General features: G+C 36.7%; 1 protein-coding gene across 4 annotated transcripts in view; it reads right to left on the bottom strand.

Annotated features, from left to right (window-relative positions):
- SHTN1 (shootin 1) overlaps window positions 1–20,352 on the bottom strand; it is a 123,594-nt gene that overhangs the window by 61,948 nt on the left and 41,294 nt on the right. For all 4 annotated transcript variants that reach the window (XM_032176815.2, XM_058435975.1, XM_032176841.2 and 1 more), the window contains 5 exons: window positions 16,820–16,914; window positions 10,730–10,898; window positions 8,609–8,706; window positions 5,612–5,693; window positions 1,761–1,855 (listed from right to left, as the gene is read on the bottom strand). In XM_032176815.2, coding sequence (XP_032032706.1) covers window positions 1,761–1,855; window positions 5,612–5,693; window positions 8,609–8,706; window positions 10,730–10,898; window positions 16,820–16,914 — 539 coding nt within the window. The remainder of the gene's footprint in view (window positions 1–1,760; window positions 1,856–5,611; window positions 5,694–8,608; window positions 8,707–10,729; window positions 10,899–16,819; window positions 16,915–20,352) is intronic.

Genomic DNA, 20,352 nt, shown 5'->3' with positions numbered 1-20,352 from the left:
TCGGTGAACATGTCAGCATCATTGTTTCCACCAACCACTAAAACTGAAGACCAGGTGAATAGCAGAGTCAATCATTCATTTTTGTCTTCTTACTGCAACCTTGCTTCTTCCATCTGTCTTCTCTGCTACTACATGGCCTTCGAGTTTTTCTTTGAGCTGCTTTGTATTCTAACATCATTGTGCAAACAACAGATGGAAAACTGAACATGTCTTGAAATGAGACCTGCTATTCAGGTCAAAATCAGCCGACCTTTCCAGTTTTGCAATAAAGGCATCTTCACATTATCCCTGCTTCCCCTCCCCCTCCACTGTTTATTTCATTGCATTATTTATATTGCTGCAACGTTTTCCAGAGGGCTCTGACACACTTCTATTCTTTTTTCTTTCTTCCAAGTAATAAGAGAAAAATATTTACTCACCTTTCATTAAATTCTCTAAATAAAACGAATCATAATATTTCAAATCAGATCTACTTGGCCTAAACCTTTGGTAGAGTTCATTGCCAGCACAGCTACGCTCAAGCACAGAAAGACCTCCACAAAACCATCACTGGATTTACAGATGTCATTCCCCTAATGCCATGCTTTGTCTTCCTTCTCTGCCTTGGATACCTCTACCTAGGACTGTTTTACATTTCCTGAGCTATTTCCCTTCTACCCACAGTATGCACACAAATTCAAACTACACCTACAGGATGGAGATCTCATTGCAGATCAGCTTTTGAGTTTAGCCGACTGGTGAACTCCTCATGCCCCTGGAACCCAGCCCCAGGGCCATGGAAGACCCAATGACTGCATGTCAACAGGTAAGCTGGAACAAGAGATGCTCAAAGCTGATCTCTAACATGAGAGGAAGATCAGTAGGCTGGTGAAACGCTGAGATAATGAATGTACTACACGGCAGTGTTCCACAGCCAGTGGAAGAATTTCCTGGCATAATGACAGCACTGCACAACGGCTGAAGAGAAATACTGATACCATAATACTATTATCTGAGATGGTATATGGAGATACATCCCAGATTTTAAGCCTATTTGAAATGTACAGGCATCTTGTACCCAAGTTGGACTTTCCATCACAAGTCATGGGTTATCTCCAAATGCGATTCCTTTCCCTTACATAGCATTTTATAGTTTATACAACACTTTTTTTAAATGTTGCCATTAAAATCCACTTGGTCAGGTCTGTATTATTGTCCATTTTACAGATGGTAAAAGTGAAGCCCTGAGAGGCTGAAGAATCGCTCAGAGGTCATACAACTAGTAACTGACATGGCCAAAATTTGAGCCCAGATCTTTTGACAATGAACTTGATACTATTCTATATCTGCCTCCCTAAACCAGCAGATCCTTAATTCAAACTGGTAAGTTCTTATTCAACCTCAAGAATTTGTCTGATATGTCATCTGCAAGGTCCCTTACAAAATAAAAATTCAAAAGGTTTTTACGGCTGGGCACGGTGGCTCACGCCTGTAATCTCCTAGCACTTTGGGAGGCCAAGGCGAGCAGATCACGAGATCAGGAGATCAAGACCATCCTGGCCAATATGGTGAAACCCCATCTCTACTAAAAATACAAAAATCAGCTGGGTACGGTGGCATGTGCCTGTAATCCCAGCTACTCGGGAGGCTGAGGCACAAGAATCGCTTGAATCAGGGAGTCGGAGGTTGCAGTGAGCCGAGACTGTGCCACTGCACTCCAGCCTGGTGACAGAGCGAGACTCTGTCTCAAGAAAAAAATAAGATTTTTACAAGATACCCACCTCTTGTGCAAATGACTCTGCTTTCTTTCGAAGGTCCTTCTCCAGCTCCAGGTTTACTTGCATCTCCTCATACTCTTCTACAGCTAACATGGACACTTAAGAAGATAAAGGAAAAAAAACCCAGACAATAAGTCACACAAATAATCAGGAATATGGATGAAAAACAGTGTTGAAAAGATTCTTCATACTAGCATACAGGTACCCTCATGCATTCCTGGTTGGCATATAAACTGATAAAACCTTTTTGGAGAGCAACTTGGCAACGTGAATCAAAAATCTAAAACTATTCAGACACTTTGAATAATCCCACTTCTAGGAATGCATATGCTAAGACTGTAACACATGAGCATATACAGACATTTGGTTGCAAGGATGCTCTCTACCTCATTGCTGATAAAAGTGAAATGACATAATATTCTAACACTGAAGAATGAGTAAATTGTAGTACCAGAAATATTATTCTGCCATCAAAATTATATTGTGGAAGCATACTTAGTAAATGGAAAGACACCTGTGATGTATTTTTAAAAATAGATTGCAAAAATTAGTGCAAAGTGAATTCATTTTTGTTCTTTAAAAGCCACAGATAAAGCATGTCAACGGCCATTTCACAGAATAGAAAATATACAAAAGGCCAATGAACATGTGGAAAGATGCTCATCTTCATTAGGAATTAGGGAAATGGAGAGTAAAAGCACTTCTTACACCCACCCAAGAGGCAACTGGTAAAAATTTTAAAGCATGGTTTTATTCAATTTGGTACGCAGTGAAAAAAAAATTGAAGATAAAATTTTACATTTGGCATGTGTCTTAGAGAAACTCTTGGATATGTGCCCCCAATGACATGTCTAACATTTTTTATAACAGCATGACTCAGAATAGCAGAAATATGGAAACAGCCCAAAGTCTACCAATAGGATACTACTTAAAATAATTTTAGTGTAGTCATCTAATGGAATAGTATATAGCAGCAAAAACAAACATAACACAGTTATGCCTGTCCACATGCATGAATCTCACAAACACAAACAGTTGCAGAAGGTTATAGGAAAAATGATTCCATTTATATAGAGTTCAAAATTATGCAAAATTACACAATGTTGTTTAGGGATATATACACATTTGGCAAAACTACAAATAAAAGGAAATAATAAAAATTCAAGGGAGGGGTAAGAGTAGAGAGGGATGTTCATGGGTTTGTAAGGTACCAGCAAGTATAAAGAGATTCCTTTTACTGGTATTTCCTCTGTCTTCCATATATATAACATATTTAACAAAAAATTTAATATATATATATAGAGAGAGAGGTTTTTTTAAAATTGGAAGAATATACACTACAATGTTACTAGTGCTTATCTCTGGATTGTAAAGGTTGAGATTTTTTTCTTTCCTTACATGAATCTAAATTTTCCACCAAAAAAAGTATACTACCTGAATATATACATTTTTATGTATAAAGATATATGTATTATATATAATATTAAATGTAAATAAATGTATAAATTATGTCTATGTATATACATATGTATAAAATGTAAATATTTTATATAAAAATAATATATAAAAATAATTTATATATAATAGATATAAAATAATTTTTATATATAATAGATATAAAATAATTTATATATATATAATATATATATGTTTTATTTATTTATTTATTTTTTGAGAGATGGAGTCTCACTATGTCTGTCACCCAGGCTGGAATGCAGTGGTGCAATCTTGGTTCACTGCAACCTCCACCTCCTAGGTTCAAGTGATTCTCCTGCCTCAGCCTCCTGAGTAGCTGGGATTACAGACAGGTGCGTGCCACCATATCTGGCTAATTTTTGTATTTCAGTAGAGATGAGGTTTTACCATGTTGGCCAGGCTGGTCTCAAACTCCTGATCTCCGCCTGCCTCAGCCTCCCAAAGTGCTGGGATTACAGGTGTGAGCCCCTGCGCCTGGACATATAAGTTATTTATAAGTGTTCTCCATATTTACAAAGGACAGAAACAGCCTTAAATGCATTCAGAACCAAAGAATCAGAGGATTGTACCAAGGAGTTACTGCAAGACTGAAAGCTTCAAAAGGTCCTGTCAAATAAAAGTAATATAAATTCTTTGCTATTTTCAACATTCAGTGGCCTATTTTGTTAAATAGTGATAATGACAGGACAGAGGGTGTGATGACACCATTAGATATTAGGCACAAGCTGGGCAGACAGCACACTGTCCATCCACTTCTGGTGAGTCACCTCCACCCTGAGCTGAGTCATACCAACAAAATCTTTCAAAAGGCTCTCTTAACAGCTGCCTTCACACACTGTTCCACGAGGGCACTTCAATCCTAACTGGCTAAGGACTGGTTTGCTGTGTAATGACATAGAATTTCAAACTCTGTACTCTGTAAATCTACAGCCTCTTCAGATGAAAGACTAGTAAGTAAAGCAATAAGAGTGGTGATTTTTGGTGTGAATTATAGGTCCCTGAGAGCTAAATGATTTTCAAGCCTATTTAAACAAGAAATTTCATGAAGAAAACAAAGAACACTATGACTATCTGAAGCCCTGGCAAGATAATTGACTCTCTTTTCTATGTCCAGAACACTATAACAAAAAGGGAATTTTCACGTGTCCTGGACCTTCTGACTTGGAATCTGAAAGAAATCAGGTTGGTCCTAGTCAGGTATTTATTTATATAATTTCTCTCTCTTCCTAGACAGGGGGCTCTCTGAAGGCAAGATCTACATGATTAATCCTTGCAGAACGCTTTTCCTAGCACAGTGAATCAAGACTGAAAATTCTACACCATTTCTATCTTTAAATACAGAAAGACTTGAAGAAATGTTACAATCCAGCACATTGCCCACATTTAACTACAAGGTCCTTTATTAACAAAAAAAAAATCCCAGTTGATGAATGACAAAAAGATTTACAGCTACCACCAATAACAATAGGGAAGGCCCTGGGTAGCAAAGGTTTCCTGTTAGTGTTGCAGCTTCTAAACAAGGAAAGAGAGTGACTGAGGGAAAAAGAGAGAACAGAAAGTATATTAAGTTCTTCCTACCACTCCCAGAATTACTTTTGCAGAACCACACTTTGGCATCACTTCCTTGTCTTAAACTGGGAGATACATGAAACAGCTCCCATGAGAGCTGATGCTGTGTTTTATAACTAGGTGGATAAAGTCACTGTTGACCAAAGTACACAAAGTTTTCTCTGGATATAGCCACTGGAGACATTTCCCTCTCACCAGGAGAGCAGGTCTGCTTTTCCTGATGATTAGGTTCATTTTCATGGGATTCATTTAAATGATCATCAATCTCTTATTGCACTGACTGTCAGACAGCTCAGAACCAGATTTCAAACATACAGGCAGGAAATGTGCAAGACCTCAGAACAAGTATGCACTTTGTATATCAATGTAACTCTTACTTTCCTTTGTCCTATTTTCCACATCCTCTTAATTTAAAATTTCATCACATAATGTTACACGTTTCATGTAGACAGCCTAACCTCTTCTGGATTGAGATTTACTAAATAACCTACCAAATATATAAATGCTGAAGAGAGAGCTAAAATGGCCATGATCCCTGGATATATGTAAGACAGAAGTAGTATTTCGGTTTGAAGTTTCAAAATGAGTAGGTTCCTTGTTCCTCAAGTGAAATCACTTTTAGATGTCCCCAGACTCTAAGTTGGGTAATAAAACAATAGGAATGGGAGAGACACAATGCTAGAAAATCACAACATAGGAGAAGATTTTATTTACAGTCATACTTAGGCACAGGTGTAAAATGACACACAATATATGCAAACAGAACAAACCGCATATGTATTTGAGAAAAAAAGACTGGACAGACTTACCTCTATTGCATTTTTCTAAGACTTTTCTCTGTTCGAGAACTTCTGAATTTAAAACAGCCTTTTCTTGTTTAACTTTATTTACCTAAAAATGTGAAATTTTGAGGGGAGAAAACATCAAAAATTGTAAAACAGGACATATGGCAATGTGTGATACTCAATTGCTGCTTCACTTTCAACATGAAGTTACAATTTAAAGCAGACATTGGTTTCAATGTGTTAAGACTTTTTATTAAAGCTCTTCTTTAAAGCTTCAAGGATAGCTATTTAAGTTAGGATGTATACCTGGTACAGAACTTATTTGTATATTCCAGTTGGCATTGGCACCTAAGCATGACAGTATGCTAGCCATCCAATGTAAATGATACATATTTTTTTAATTTAAAAGAAAAAGAATATAGAGATGGGGTCTCCTATGTTGCCTAGGCTGGTCTTGAACTCCTGGGCTCAAGCAATCCTCCTGCTTCAGCCTCCCGAAGTGCTGGGATTACAGGTGTGAGCCACCATACCCAGCCATGATTCATATTTTAATGCAAAAATCCAACTAAAGATCACCCAGAAAATACAAGAATCATTTAGTCCAGATCTGATACTCAATTTTGGTATTCATTTTAAATGTTGACTAGCATTAGGAGATATACCTAATGTAAATGACGAGTTAATGGGTGCAGCACACCAACATGGCACATGTATACATATGTAACAAACCTGCACATTGTGCACATGTACCCTAGGACTTAAAGTATAATAATTTAAAAAAATAAAAAATAAATAAATAAATAAATGTTGATTATTTTTGACTTAAGTAAGACGAACATGAACTTTTAAAATAAGACTTTGAACTTTGATGACTCTTGGCTTAAATAAAATACATATAAATACTCCCACAAAAATTTAAATTTCTGAAATAACTTTTGATGTCTATCAACGAAAGAGAATACTATAGAAAAGTTTTTTTTTTTTTAAAAAAAGAACATAAAGTAAAGCTACATATATGAAGGTAGAAGATAAATCTCAAATACATTGAATTTAGAAAGCAGGCATGTTTATAATATTTAAAAACACTAAAAATACTATGCATTGTAGCGAACATGTAAATATATGCACTGACATGATAAACACCAAGTTCAGAATAATGGTTGTTTAGGGAAACTGGGCAGGGAGCAAGGAGTATGCAACTAGAAAGTTACACCAGGGCTTTCATCACTATGCTAATATTCTGTGAATTAAGTTGGGTAGTAGGTATATGGATGTTCATTAAAAATAATTTTTTTAGAGACAGGGTCTCAGTCTGTCACTCAGGCTGGAGGGTGGTAGTACAATCATAGCTCATTGCAGCCTCGAACTCCTGGGCTCAAGTAATCCTCCCACCTCAGCCCTCTGAGTAGCTGGGACTACAGGCATATGCCACCATGCCTGGCTAATATTTTTTAAAATTTTTTTGAGAGACGAGGTCATGCTAGGAGGTCTTGCTGGTCTCCAACTCCTGGGCTCAAGTGATCCTCCTGCCTCGGCCTCCCAAAGTGCTAGGATTACAGGCGTGAGCCACTGAACTCAGCCCCATTATTTTGTTCATTATGCCTTTTCAGATGTCTGAAATAGCCAAAATAAAAATAATTGTTGAATTGTCTTCCAATAACACCTCTAAGTGGGAAGGGAGAGAATCATCAGTAAATAATCACAAATGAGGAACAGAGCACACCAAGAAACAAAGATAATGGTCCTGAAAGTGGCACTGAATCCATCAGCACCTCCAGATAATCTATTAACTGGTTCTTTTAGTGTAGGCTTTATTTTTGGTTTTGGTTTAAATTAGTAACTGGTACACATTGTCCAACAGTAAGGTCCTTTCCAAAATATCATCTTCCTTCTTCCCATTCATTACAATGTTTTGCCACAATAATAAAAGGAGGTCAGACTGGGAAGTTGGCAGACACTGCTTCCCAACCTTTTTTACATCATGGCCTCCAAGAAAATGACAATATGTGTATGCAAACTGAGGTAATTGGATGAGGCTGCCCACTGACATGATCAAAACATTGGCATGCTCATAAGCCACTTTATCAAGGTGCAGTGGCACATCAGTTGGGAAGCGCTGGGCTACAGAATCTAAGAACCACTGATACAAATTAAATCAAGAATGAAGACTGTGAAGGCAAATCCTTGAAGCCTCGTGCAAATAAAAGGCAATTGTGAGGGTCTTGTTCTTAAGACAGTTCAAAAGGAAAAAGAGGTCAGGTGCAGTGGCTTGCATTGGTGGTCCCAGCACTTTGGGAGGCCAAGGTGGGAAGATCATTCAAGTCCAGGAGTTCAAGGTAAGCCTGGGAAATACAGGAACCCACATCTCTATAAAAATTTTAAAAAATCAGGCAGGCGTGGTGACGCATGCCTGTACTCTCAGCTATTTGGGAGGCTGAGGCAGGAGGATCATTTGAGCCTGGGAAATTGAGGCTGCAGTGAGCTCTGATCATGCCACTGCACTCCAGTCTGAGTGTGACAGAGTTAGGTCTTGTCTCAAACAAAACAAAACACCAGAAAAGAAAGATTTTGTAAACAACCACTTGAACCCATCCTACCACCTATCATAAATGCCTATGTCGGAGATGCACAGAGGGACAGTGCTTCCCAATTGAACTAGTCATTCACTGGAAAAGCAAAACATGCTCTTCTTTCTCTACCGGCAGCAATAAAATATATGGCTTGAAATAGTAGCTACTATTCTTACAAATTTGCCTTACATAGCAAAAACTGGGGGAACAACAGGAAGCATGTCCATGCTATTTCAGAGTTTTATTTATTAAGCTAGGTAGTGGGTACATGAATCTTCATGATCTTATTTCCTCTACCTTTTTTTATGTCTGAAATTGAGGAGAGAAGATTAAAATTGGTACCTGGTTCTCATGTTAGAAATTGGCTTATAATATTGAGTTCTTAACTTAGCAAATCCCCAAACACCTTGAAAATGCTAAAGCCCTTGCCTTTCAGGCCTGAGATACATACTTCTTCAATTACTTCTACGAGTTTGCTCTTGAGATTTTCAAGCTCAATGGCTAATATCTTCTTTTCCTCCTGAACAGATACAATTTGATCTCGAAGTTCTGCATTTTTAAAGAAAAAAATATATATAAACTTATTTTTAAAATAAGAAATCAATCTGGTCAAAAGAATTGAAAATGCCAGTCCATGTGCAGCTTATGGTCAAGATTATTTAACACTTTCAAAGGACAATGAGAATCTCATTTGTGTGGCCCTCCCCCATGTAGCCATGGACATTTACAATTTTATATCAGGCAACCTCACTACATTAAATGTACCAGATCATGTTTTCTTTGCATTCTATCAAAACCACATTCTAGAAAACTATCTAGTATTTTGGAAGTAAAATTTTTTAAGTTTTCAGCAAAACAAATTAAGGTGTAGTACTAATTTCTTTTTTATTTCATAATGCCACGGGCTGTTATCACAATACAATATAAATAAACAATTGGGCATTAATAATTTGGATATTTTGATTAGAAGTAAAAGATCCTGTCTTGCTGCCAATTTATAGTCCTTAGACATTATTTGAACTGATTCAAAATATAACTATTTGAAAGAAGGGTTAATTCTAGTAATTTTCTCTCTAGAGTCATGGGTGTTTTGTTTTTAAATGTATTTCATAGTTTTATTATTAGGATTCAATGAAAAGTGTGTTACTAGAATGAGAGTATTATCAACTATAAGCGCAAAGGCTTCTGGTGTTAGTTACTTCTGTCACTCAAATGTTTGAAAATACACATAGATTAGCACAAACTACTGAAATTTATATTCCGGCCTACTGTTTTGTCACTTAGGTTTTAATTGTCTTTAATTTCTTACTGTTTTCCAAGTGCAATAAAAAATATGTTATGTGGTTATTTGTAAATTAAATCAAACTTTTTACATAAACTCAGCTTGGAGAAGTTCTCAGAGACTTATTTCTAAATCACTTTCTCCATTTGCTGGCTAATCCAGAAAGAAGAACATGAAACCATATTGTTCAAGCTCAAACAGAAAGGAGAATAATGAACAAAGGGAACTCCTTTAAACTTCTTCTCCCTCCCTACCAACATGAATTCTATTTTGTGTTAGCTTGAGGGGTTGAAGAGTCGGTAAAGATGGTGTCTGTAACATCCTTTATTCTTAATACTTCCAGTTGAAATTTTATCTACCAAACAAATAAATGAATACTGCTTTTGACCTGTGTACTAAATTAAAATGTTCCAATAGTTATTGAGCCAGAACTGCTTTCCTACATCTTTAAATAAACATGTATATGAATAAAATGCATGTGCATTTAGTAGATGTATCATATGATCTTGCCTTATAACACTACTTGTTAACCAACAAAAAGGGGTGTTGGCTAAATATATTTTTATTCATTCTTTCTTTCATTTAACAAAAATGTCTTGACATATAGTACATATCCTTAAGGTTATGGTATAACTGGCTGTTTCCATTGAGACAACACTTTCAAAAGTGCCTAATTCCAAACAAGAAAGTAACTCATAAAGCACAATTGTTATATACCCTATGGTGATTTGGAGATATAAATAAATGATGTGGGAAGCTTTCAAAATACTGATGCCTAGGTCCTACCCCATCCAAAATTCTGATTTGATTGGCGTATGGTGTAGCAAAATTTTGGATAGGGTAGGACCCAGGCATCAGTTTCTTTCTTTGTTTTTTTTTTTTTGTTTTTTTTTTGAGATAGAGTCTCACTCTGTCGCCCAGGCTGGAGTGCAACGGCGCGATCTCGGCTCACTGCAACCTCCGCCTCCTGGGTTCAAGTGATTCTCCTGTCTCAGCCTCCCAAGTAGCTGGGATTACAGGCACCTGCCACCACACCCAGCTAATTTTTGTATATTTTAGTAGAGACCGGGTTTCACCAGGTTGGCCAAGTTGGTCCCCAGCTCCTGACCTCAGGTGATCCACCCGCCTTGGCCTCCCAAAGTGCTGGGATTACAGGCATGAGCCACCACGACCTGCCTAGGCATCAGTATTTTTAAAGCTTCCCACATGATTCTAATGTGCAGTCAGGGTTCAGAAGCACTATCCTAATGGGGTAAAAAATATGCTCAATAATTAAGCAAAGAGTTCTACCTTTAATTTGCTTCTGACACTGTACTGAGACACAAGTCTCAGCGGCACCGTCTGTGTCTGTAGTTGAATCTTCATCATCAATGTTTATCTCTTCAGTTATTACATCTGGTCCCAGCTTGGCCATGTACAACATGCTGATTCTTTTCAATGTTTTATTTTCTTTATTTAGCTAAGACAAAATATAAAAACAGTTATTTTAACAGCAGCCAAATGAGTATCTTGGATTTTAAAACAATAGACAAATTAAGTATATATTTTTCTTACCTATTCATCAACACTCACAGCAGGACATAACAATTAGCAGATTCATTAAATAAGGTTTTATATTAAATTTATTTCTTTAACCAAGACCTGATGCCTGGATTACAGCCAGCAGCAAGTGGAAATGCTAGTTGTAACTGATGAGAAATATAAGGAACTAAGATAAAACACCAGTACAGATCAAATAAAATTTTTATTTATAGTCATTAGTAGTCTTTAAAAAGGTGCTTTATTTCAAGCAAATCTTCTGCTTGCTGCGGTGCTGTGAACACCTTTTAATTGTCTGTTTGCCTAACATCTCCTCTTTTCTGGACATTACCACTTTCCATCGTTACCATGATTTCAATGGGAGTGCCATGCTCTCCCAAGCATACTCCATCCCTTTGGCCACAACGAATTAGTCCAGGGATTAAACACATGACCCAAGTGTGACCAATGAGATCCCCTCGCTAGAAATTTGGAGGCTGGAACAGAGCAATGAGTTTCTTTCCATGTGTCTGGACAGGAGCTGCTGGTAACCACATTCCACTACAGAATCAAGGAAAAGAGGAAGGTAGGTTTTAGAAAAGCTAAAACTGAAGCTGATGTGTAGAGAAAGGCAATGGAGAAAGGGTTTCCCACCAGACTCAAGCCCCAGACTCCAGTCCATTCCTAAACTGCTCCTGTCTCAGAGATTCTATGGAAGCCTCTGATATTTCTAACAGATCCTACATTATTTTCTTTTCTTGTTTAAACTAGTTCAAGATGTTGTTTCTACTATCTCTATTAAAAGAGTTCTAGTTCATAGCAAAAAAAAAAAAAAAAAAGGAATCCTAATTTGTTAATGTATTTTTTATTCTCGGACATGGAAATGAGTTGGTTTTTTAACTTTGGTTATTCAACTGTTATCACCTTTAGCTAATGTGTTTATGTACAAGAAAATTTAGGACAAAGCACACACAAAGACTAAGGATGGTCCAATGTCCACAGAAGTACAATACGGTTTTGCTTATGTTTTCTCCCAAGACTAAAAGATAAACAGTTTTCCTTAATTTGCGCACATCAAAGTATTCAGTAGATTATTTTCCCCAGTATAAAATGTCAGTTATAGAAATGCAAACACATTTCATTTACTAGAGCCCTTGACCACGAAGACATGCTCTGAATTTAATAATTGATACTGGAAACAAATGAACATAGTTCATTAGAAAGGTAACTACCTTTCCTCACTGTAAACCTGACACTAGAACAAGATATTTAGCATGGTACTGGTCTGACTTTGCTCTTTCATTTGTGATCATAATTAGGGTTCCTCAGGGTTTCTCACAGAGAAAGCCCAGCCCACTTCAATCTTGGAGATCTGATTTCTACCCCAATAATATGGAACCTAAAGTGGCACGGTCTGGAGCACGAGAGGTTTGTCTGACCTCTTTGGAGAATCAGGAAGAATCTCTAAGAAATGGCTATGAACTCTTCCATGGATTCTTCCTGGAAGACTGGCAAGCTCTATTCAGGGAATCAGATACAACCCTATATCCTCAGTCCCAGTCTCCAACTCTAGCTTCTGTCTCCACACGTTACATTAGGAGATCAAGATAAAAGATGAGGCCCATAATTTCCCAACACCTCTTCCTTAAGATGGAAAATTCAGGTAAAACTGTTGTGGGTTCTTTAAACCATGAATGCTACAGCATGGCCCTCGAAGCTCAAGGACCCTCACGTGTCAATTCTCAAACTATCCCATCTTTTAGGAATGTCAGAAGAAAACATCAATTTAAGGAAAAAGTGAAGACATTTAAGACTTAATTTCTGGTTCTGTATCCTAATATTTAAACTAATGGTTCTCAACTCTGTCCATCAGAATCTCTGGAGAGCTTTTTAAAAACCCCAATGCTTAGGCTCTATACCATACCCAAATCTCTGGCAGTGGAGCCCAGCATAGCCCTTTTCAGTTTCCCAGATGATTTTAATGTACATCAACACCAAGAATCATTGATGTAAAGAAATGCGTTGGTTTATTATACAACCCAGCTCTGCAATAAAATTCCATCTCTGCCTCTACAGCTAACCTAATCCTTATGTTTCAGTTTTCTCATCAGTAAACTAAGAATTAAGATAGTCTCTATCCCACAATAGGATGATTAAATGAGACATTATCTATAAAGTATTTAATATAGTAACTGCCACATAATAAAACTTCAGTGTTAGTTATTAATAGTAAGAAGAGGTTTAGTTTGTGTCTAATTATCCTTTGGAAATCATTTATCAGCTAGTTTTCTTCAATCAAAGTATTCATTTATGCATTTTCTCCTTCCTCCAGGATACTCAAGAATCTACTAGTTTCTGTCATCTAGTGCTTAATATATTACTTCTTAGACAACCACTACAATAATACCTTAGCAACATCATAGCTAACACAGTTCTGCCCTCAAAAGGGTTTAATGCCCCTGTCAAACCAGGCACCAAAATGCACCAGTTTGTCTGCAATACAATTACTCTATTTAACAAAGTCATCAGCTCAAGAAAAAAAAGCCAATCAGAAAATTTCATAATCCTTCTCTGAAACCCCATTTTCACATTTTGAAAGAAGAAATGTAACATTTATATATATGAGGGTTTTTTTTGTTTTTTTTTTTGTTTTTTTTTTTTGGAGATGGGTTCTTGCTCTGTCACCCAGGTTAGAGTGCAGTGGTATGATCATAGCTCACCACAGCCTCAAACTCTCAAACTCCTGAGCTCAAGTGACCCTCCCACCTTGTCCTTCCAAAGCACTGGGATTACAAGAGTGAGCCACCACACCCAACCTAGACATGAGGTCTTATGTGCATACTATTTGCACATTTTTGAGAATCCTGAATTCACAAATTTTGGCTAAGTAATTTCATTGTAGCTATTCATCAAGCTACAGGTTAATGGCATGCTACTTGTTGTTTGAAACCCCTCTATGTCTAAGGCAAAAATATATCTTTTTACTTTTTTTTTTTTTTTGAGATGGAGTCTCCCTCTGTCACCAGGCTGGAGTAGAGCTGTGTGATCTCGACTCACTGCAACCTCTGACTCCCTGGTTCAAGCGATTCTCCTGCCTCAGCCTCCCGAATAACTGGGATTACAGGCATGCGCCACCACGCCCAGCTAATTTTTGTACTTTTAGTAGAGACGGGGTTTCACTGTGTTTGCCAGGATGGTCTTGATCTCCTGACCTCAGGTGATCTGCTCGCCTTGGCCTCCCAAAGTGCTGGGATTACAGGCGTGAGCCACCACGCCCAGCCAAAAATATATCTTTTATAACCCTACAGTAACAGAAACTACTGTTATATTCCAATGTAAATAGGGTTTTTATATTGTCCAGTTTAGTGGCTATTTAAAGGTACAAAACAAGCAAGTTTAATGGCTTTGGATCATATGACTTAAATAACTGGTCTACATTTATCAGTTTAATCTACACATTTTAGCAAAGCAAAGTATCCATACTTGCTTCTAAGAAAATATGAGGAACTGGGCGCAGTGGCTCACGCCTGTAATCCCAGCACTTTAGGAGGCTAAGGCAGGCAGCTCACCTGAGGTCAGGAGTTTGAGACCAGCCTGGTCAACACAGTGAAACACCATCTCTACTAAAAACACAGAAATTAACTGGGCGTGGTGGCACGTGCCTGTAATCCCAGCTACTCGGGAGACTGAGGCAGGAGAATTGCTTCAATCTGGGAGGTGGAGGTTGCAGTGAGCCAAGATGGCATCACTGCACTCCAGCCTGGACAACACAGCAGGACTCCATTTCAAAAAGAAAAAAAAGAAAATTACAAGGTCAAGCTGCATCATCAGAATTAAACATTCCATTTGTCATTAATTTGATGGCAAAAATTTAGAAAAATAAGAATTTATAGAAATTTTGCTCTCAGGAAAAAAAATGAGCATTTTTGAAAGCCTACTTTCAAAAATGACAATTGATACTTAAATCAGAATGAAGTCACACATATAATGAAGTTTCCACATTTTGCATTCAAAGCAGTCTTTCACAACAAACAAGCACATTTATAGTATTTGATTTAATCCATTTTTTAAATTTTTGTTCTAGGCCCCAGGAGTTCATACTATATCTTCAAAAATAAACTATATGTTCATTTTAAAAAAGGGTTTTTAAAGAACAGGCAACAAACAGTGTTAGGTAAGGACCCTGTTATTAAGACTTAATTGTAAAAATGAACTTAGAGATTAGGTAACACTGGTTCATAACAAGCAATGAATATAATAGTCACCAGGCAGCTTTTCTACATGCACATGCCTGGGCCACACATCTAGAGCCAGTGGATCTGGGGTATGATGATGAAGCCAACCGTGGTCCATCCTGGCATTTAGAGCAAGACAACTGTAGCTCAGAGAGGTGAGTTCTCTTGCCCAAAAACACCTATTAAATAAAAGGGGAGACAGAATAAAGTAATTTTTCAAAAGGGGCCACATGCAAATAAATTATTAACTCCAGTCCTAACTCTAGTCCATCATGTCATTTAAGATGAGATACTACAGTCCAGAGAACAAAATTAACTTGTCCAAAATCACATATGCCCAAAATGACATAACCAGGAACAAAACCTGTATATACTGCCCCACAAACCAGTGTCTTCCATAAACTCTGCCAATCCCGAAAGGTAGCCAGTATCCTCACTCTGGATGTGCTATGACAACAGGGATACTTGTTAATAACAAGAAAAAATAGAGAGTGTATCCTTAGACACTAGAAGATTCAGAGCAGCTGGCAGGCTCCAAATGTACTTTTTCTCTACTTATTCCAAAAAAAGACATTCAAAAAACGAAAACAGAATTCACACAACATTACGGACTAGTGAACTCTAGGACTGTGCCGCAGAGTAAAAATGATGTGAGAATACCCATGTTATCATTTTTTAAAAAGTGTTTTTAAAGTGTATTGCTATGTATTCTTCAGAGGAATAACAGGAGAGAAGTTACATACCCAAATTTATATTCTTAGTTAGGTCCTGATTAAATATCTTACGAATTCTAATATAGTGTTGTTATGCAAACAATTAAGCAAATACCTCTATCAAGCACACTGTTAATGCATACAAATTATATTTATTTATGTATTTATTGGGAGTAGGATTTCAGTCACATCCAAAGAAATTTTCGGAGGTGGGTGATGGAGGGGAGGGAAAAGAAACACAACCAGTATTACTAATGAAATTTGGTTGAAAATTGCTGTAATCCACTTTCTGATGAAGTGGTTCAGATGCATTTTACCCAACCCAAAATACATAAGACAGAGATAAAAAACATTCTTTAATAATAATGTACTTCTGATGAGATAGAATGTAGAAAATTACACACTTGGTAAATTCATCAGCAAGAGGCAATCAGTGGAACACTGGAGGTCACTTTTAGCATGCCCTCGCTTTGCTTTCATAAATAATCACCTGAAATGCACGGCTTCAGGGTGACTTTTTCATCTGATTCAAATATGAGACATTCACTGCTCTTTTATGTCACACCAGGTTAGTTTTAAACTTGGTTAGCATTTTAACCAAATGCATGGACATTTGCAAAGTCCCCTTTAACACTACTCTGGGACCATTTTTTCCACATTTTCACAGGCAAAAAGCACAAATGCTGAAATACTCACATACAAATGCTCCTTTTACAATTGGAATAACCTTTGCATTAAGGCGAATATTTACATAATCATATTCCAGGATTCTGAGGCCTTTTAACATTTCCCTCATCATCAGAGTAGATAATCGATCAGAGAAGTAGAAAAGCAAAACCGGACAGAAGCCACTGCTTAGAAAAGCAAGTTGAAATTTAAAAGCTCAGGTAAAATTCCTTCATTTGAAGTCTCACCTTTGTTGCCAAAGCTTCAGCACTTTCTCGACAAGTCTTCTCTATTTCAAGATGGTTCTGCATGAAATTAACTTCCTCTATGACCATGTGAGAAACTAGGAACGAGGGGGAAAAAAAATCTCAGCATTCAAAGATTAGTCAGCTATTCCAGGAGCCCACGCATCGTCCCATGATTAAGAATACTTCAATTCTTTGGCTAGCCAGACCTTTAGCTATCACTGAAAAAAGGTTTTCGAGAAGCTGCCCTGATTAAATCTGAGCTAATATTTGAACGTAGAAAGAAACAAGAACACAACAAAAAACATTCATTTCACATACATACATTTTATTATGTACCTTTTAAGAGAGCTATTTAGATTTTTTTACGTGTCTATTTTCTATGCAACTATATATGTATCCATAGACATATCTGCTAATTTAAACAAAAGAATATTTCATAAATAAAGAGGAGTGACAGCATGACTTCTTTTTCTTGGCAGGGTATAACACATGGCTCTAGTAAGAAAAATTAACAAAAAATAAAAGAAAAATAAATCTTAAATTGATCTTATGACTGGAATAGTGATGTGGCAACTTGGCTAAGTACTGCAACATTTGTCTCTATTAGCTACAAAGTAGTTACTGCTATTTTGTAAGTAACTCTCAGGCAGAAAAGTGTAGCAGTAAGATTTATGTACTATATGGTTATAAAGCAGATGCTAATAAATTACTTCCTGAATCATAGGCTATCAGAAGCATTAGAGGAAAAATAAAATTTTACTTGATATGTTACCAATGCTTGAAAAATAGTATTTTTTAGATTTTTTGATAGCTGGTGCATGTAAATTGAGATTTATAGGTACAAAGTGATTTAGAACTTGAGTTATATTTTGAAGATCAAGAAAGAAAAATGCCAATTCCTTCCACCCATATTTCTAGTTAAATGAAAACTCTCAGAATCTCAACCCTAAATGTAGACATTACTTATTGCTATTTGTTTGGCTTAAAAAAAAAAAATTAAAGGACACCCAAATGTGAAACCCAACAAAGTTAGGCAAAAAGCACTGGGCTCACATAACACAAAGAGAGATTACTTTTGCTTCATTTAAGCTTAATTAACCTGCAATTATGATTAAACTCAGGGGAAAAAATTTCTCTCCAAATTAAATACAAAAATGTATTACTTCCTAAGTCTGTCCAAAGTTCTTATTATGTTAATATTCAAATTCATAAAGCAGCACTAAATGGCCAGAAACATCTCTAACCTTGACATTTTTTCAGGGGTAATAATAATCTGCAGCAAATGCAGGCCAACCAAAAACCACTTAACTAATTAGTAGTTGCAGTCACCGAGAAAAACATGAATCAACACTGTTATTACAAGTGGCACATTTGAGTGGCATCTAATTATGACTTGATGAGCACGATACTTGCATTATCAACATTACTACTGCATCCCATCAGGGCCTAAAAGCTGCTGATGGCATTGACTTCGAGAAACTCCCACTCAATGGTACAGCAGCACCCAACAATCGGCTTGGCAGGGGCCCCCCTCACTAAATGACACGTTAAGCGTAATTACTGGTAGACATTGTAAATAAACAGGATTGGAAGTGAAAATTGTACCAAGTGCATAAGACACAATCTGACACATTGGAAGTGGCAGCCTTAATTGAGAGTTTCTTTGACTGCTCAAGATCATTTCAACTGCATTTCTCAGAGGACAGTGATTATAACTGTGGAGACAGACGGCATAATGGTATCAGCACTGCTGACAGAGCAGTGAATTAAATTGTATCTGCTGTTGTGTGAAAGCCTTGATGAGAGGTACAGATGCCTTAGTGGTCTTATCATTATAACACAATGGTCATGTTGTCATCAACCTTTCTGGCTCCAATTGAAAAGAAATGATTGTGTGTTGAAGCTCCCCCCCCCCCACATCACCCCCCTTCTTCTCTTCTATCTCTTGTTCTGAATAGAACCAATTTTCAGAGAGCTATGAAATCACGCAATAGGTCCTAAAATGCAGCTGCTTGGCATACAAACGGGTCCCCATTAAACTGGAATCACACACAATATGTGTTTATGCCAGAAGAACAAATAGAAGCTGAACACAGGCCAAGTTTATTCACACACACAAAGCCCATGTAGCTCTTCATCAATATAATTGCCTTTTATATTGTAGTTTAAATAATAGGCTCTATTATTTCCTTAAAATCCTAATATTCCTGGCATTTTATCACTATGTTTACAAGGTAGGTTCTTCAAAAATGTGAAGGAAAGAGAAAAGAAACCTATACAATTTTTACAACATCAAATATTACTTTGAATTTTTAGCCTTAACTACTTGACATCTTCTGCCACAATCTGGTATTTCCACTATCATAACAAAAACATAAACACTCTGCATTTTTCATAGGAATCTTACTTTTTATTCAATAACATTCTTGCTCTTGAAAGAGTAAGAAAATTCATTCCACAGTAGTGAGGTTTAGGCCTAGCAAATAGGAAACAAAACAAAACAAAACAAAAAAACATTTATTTTCTAAACAGTTTGTAAAAAGGTACCCTGTGATTTAACTTGATAAATGTAGCTGGGTAGTCCTTGCTCACATTTTCTCCAATTCTGATTTGGTACACTCCATCTGGTGGGGTTTTTATTTCTTCTCAAAGAGAGAACAGTAGACATTTTTTTAAATTGCGCATTAATTTTTAGTTTAAGAAATTCTTCCAGTGCTAAATTGGTAGCATAACAACCTACTTACCAATGTTCTAGGTTCATAAGGGAAGAGTATATTTCAAAGGGTGATCATATCTTTATAAACCATGACCCCATTTCCAAAACCAAAAGTCACATGATGCAAAACAGAAATACTTTTAATATGTAAATTTATTTGCACATTTCAAAGAATAAAAGTTCTTTAAACATTTAGCTATTCATGTAATAATTTGCCCTATGGTTCTGAATTGGGCTTGTCTCAGAATATCCACAATCCATGGCCACTGTACCTGTCATATTTGCATATTTGGATGACATGAGGTTTAAAAAAGAAAAAAGATGAACTTTTAATAAAGTGTCCGTAATACTGCAGTTATGTTAAAAAGAAAAGAATTCTAATCTTTTGCAGTAAACAGTAAAATGATATGATGACCAGAATTAGTTCCAAAGCAATCCAAGGGCAGTGACAGTGGGTGTATGGGTGTACAGTTGGAAGACTGGCTGTGAGTTGGCAACTGTTGCACCCAGAAAACTGGAACATGAGGGTTCGTTACATTATGTTCTCGCCTTTGCATAACTTTGAAGTTTTTCATAATAAAAAAATTTTAATGGCCCTGAGAACTTAGAAGTATAACATAAAAGTACATCAACTATTGTTTCTATTAGTCTACTCGAATTAGTGAAGTTTGTCTCTCTTCAAGCGAAGTTTGTCTCTCTTCAACTATGACTTCAAAGCAGTCTTACATAAATGGCACTGTAGTACACATTACATTGTAGGGTAACTGTTTTTGTTTTTTTTTTTTTTTACTTGTTTTTATCTTCTACTCACTATGAA

Source organism: Hylobates moloch, unplaced genomic scaffold (assembly GCF_009828535.3).
Source record: "Hylobates moloch isolate HMO894 unplaced genomic scaffold, HMol_V3 SCAFFOLD_3, whole genome shotgun sequence".
NCBI classification, from domain to species: Eukaryota; Metazoa; Chordata; class Mammalia; order Primates; family Hylobatidae; genus Hylobates; species Hylobates moloch.
The sequence above is the reverse complement of the archived record's forward strand: the minus strand, read 5'-3'. Positions and strand labels throughout refer to the sequence as shown.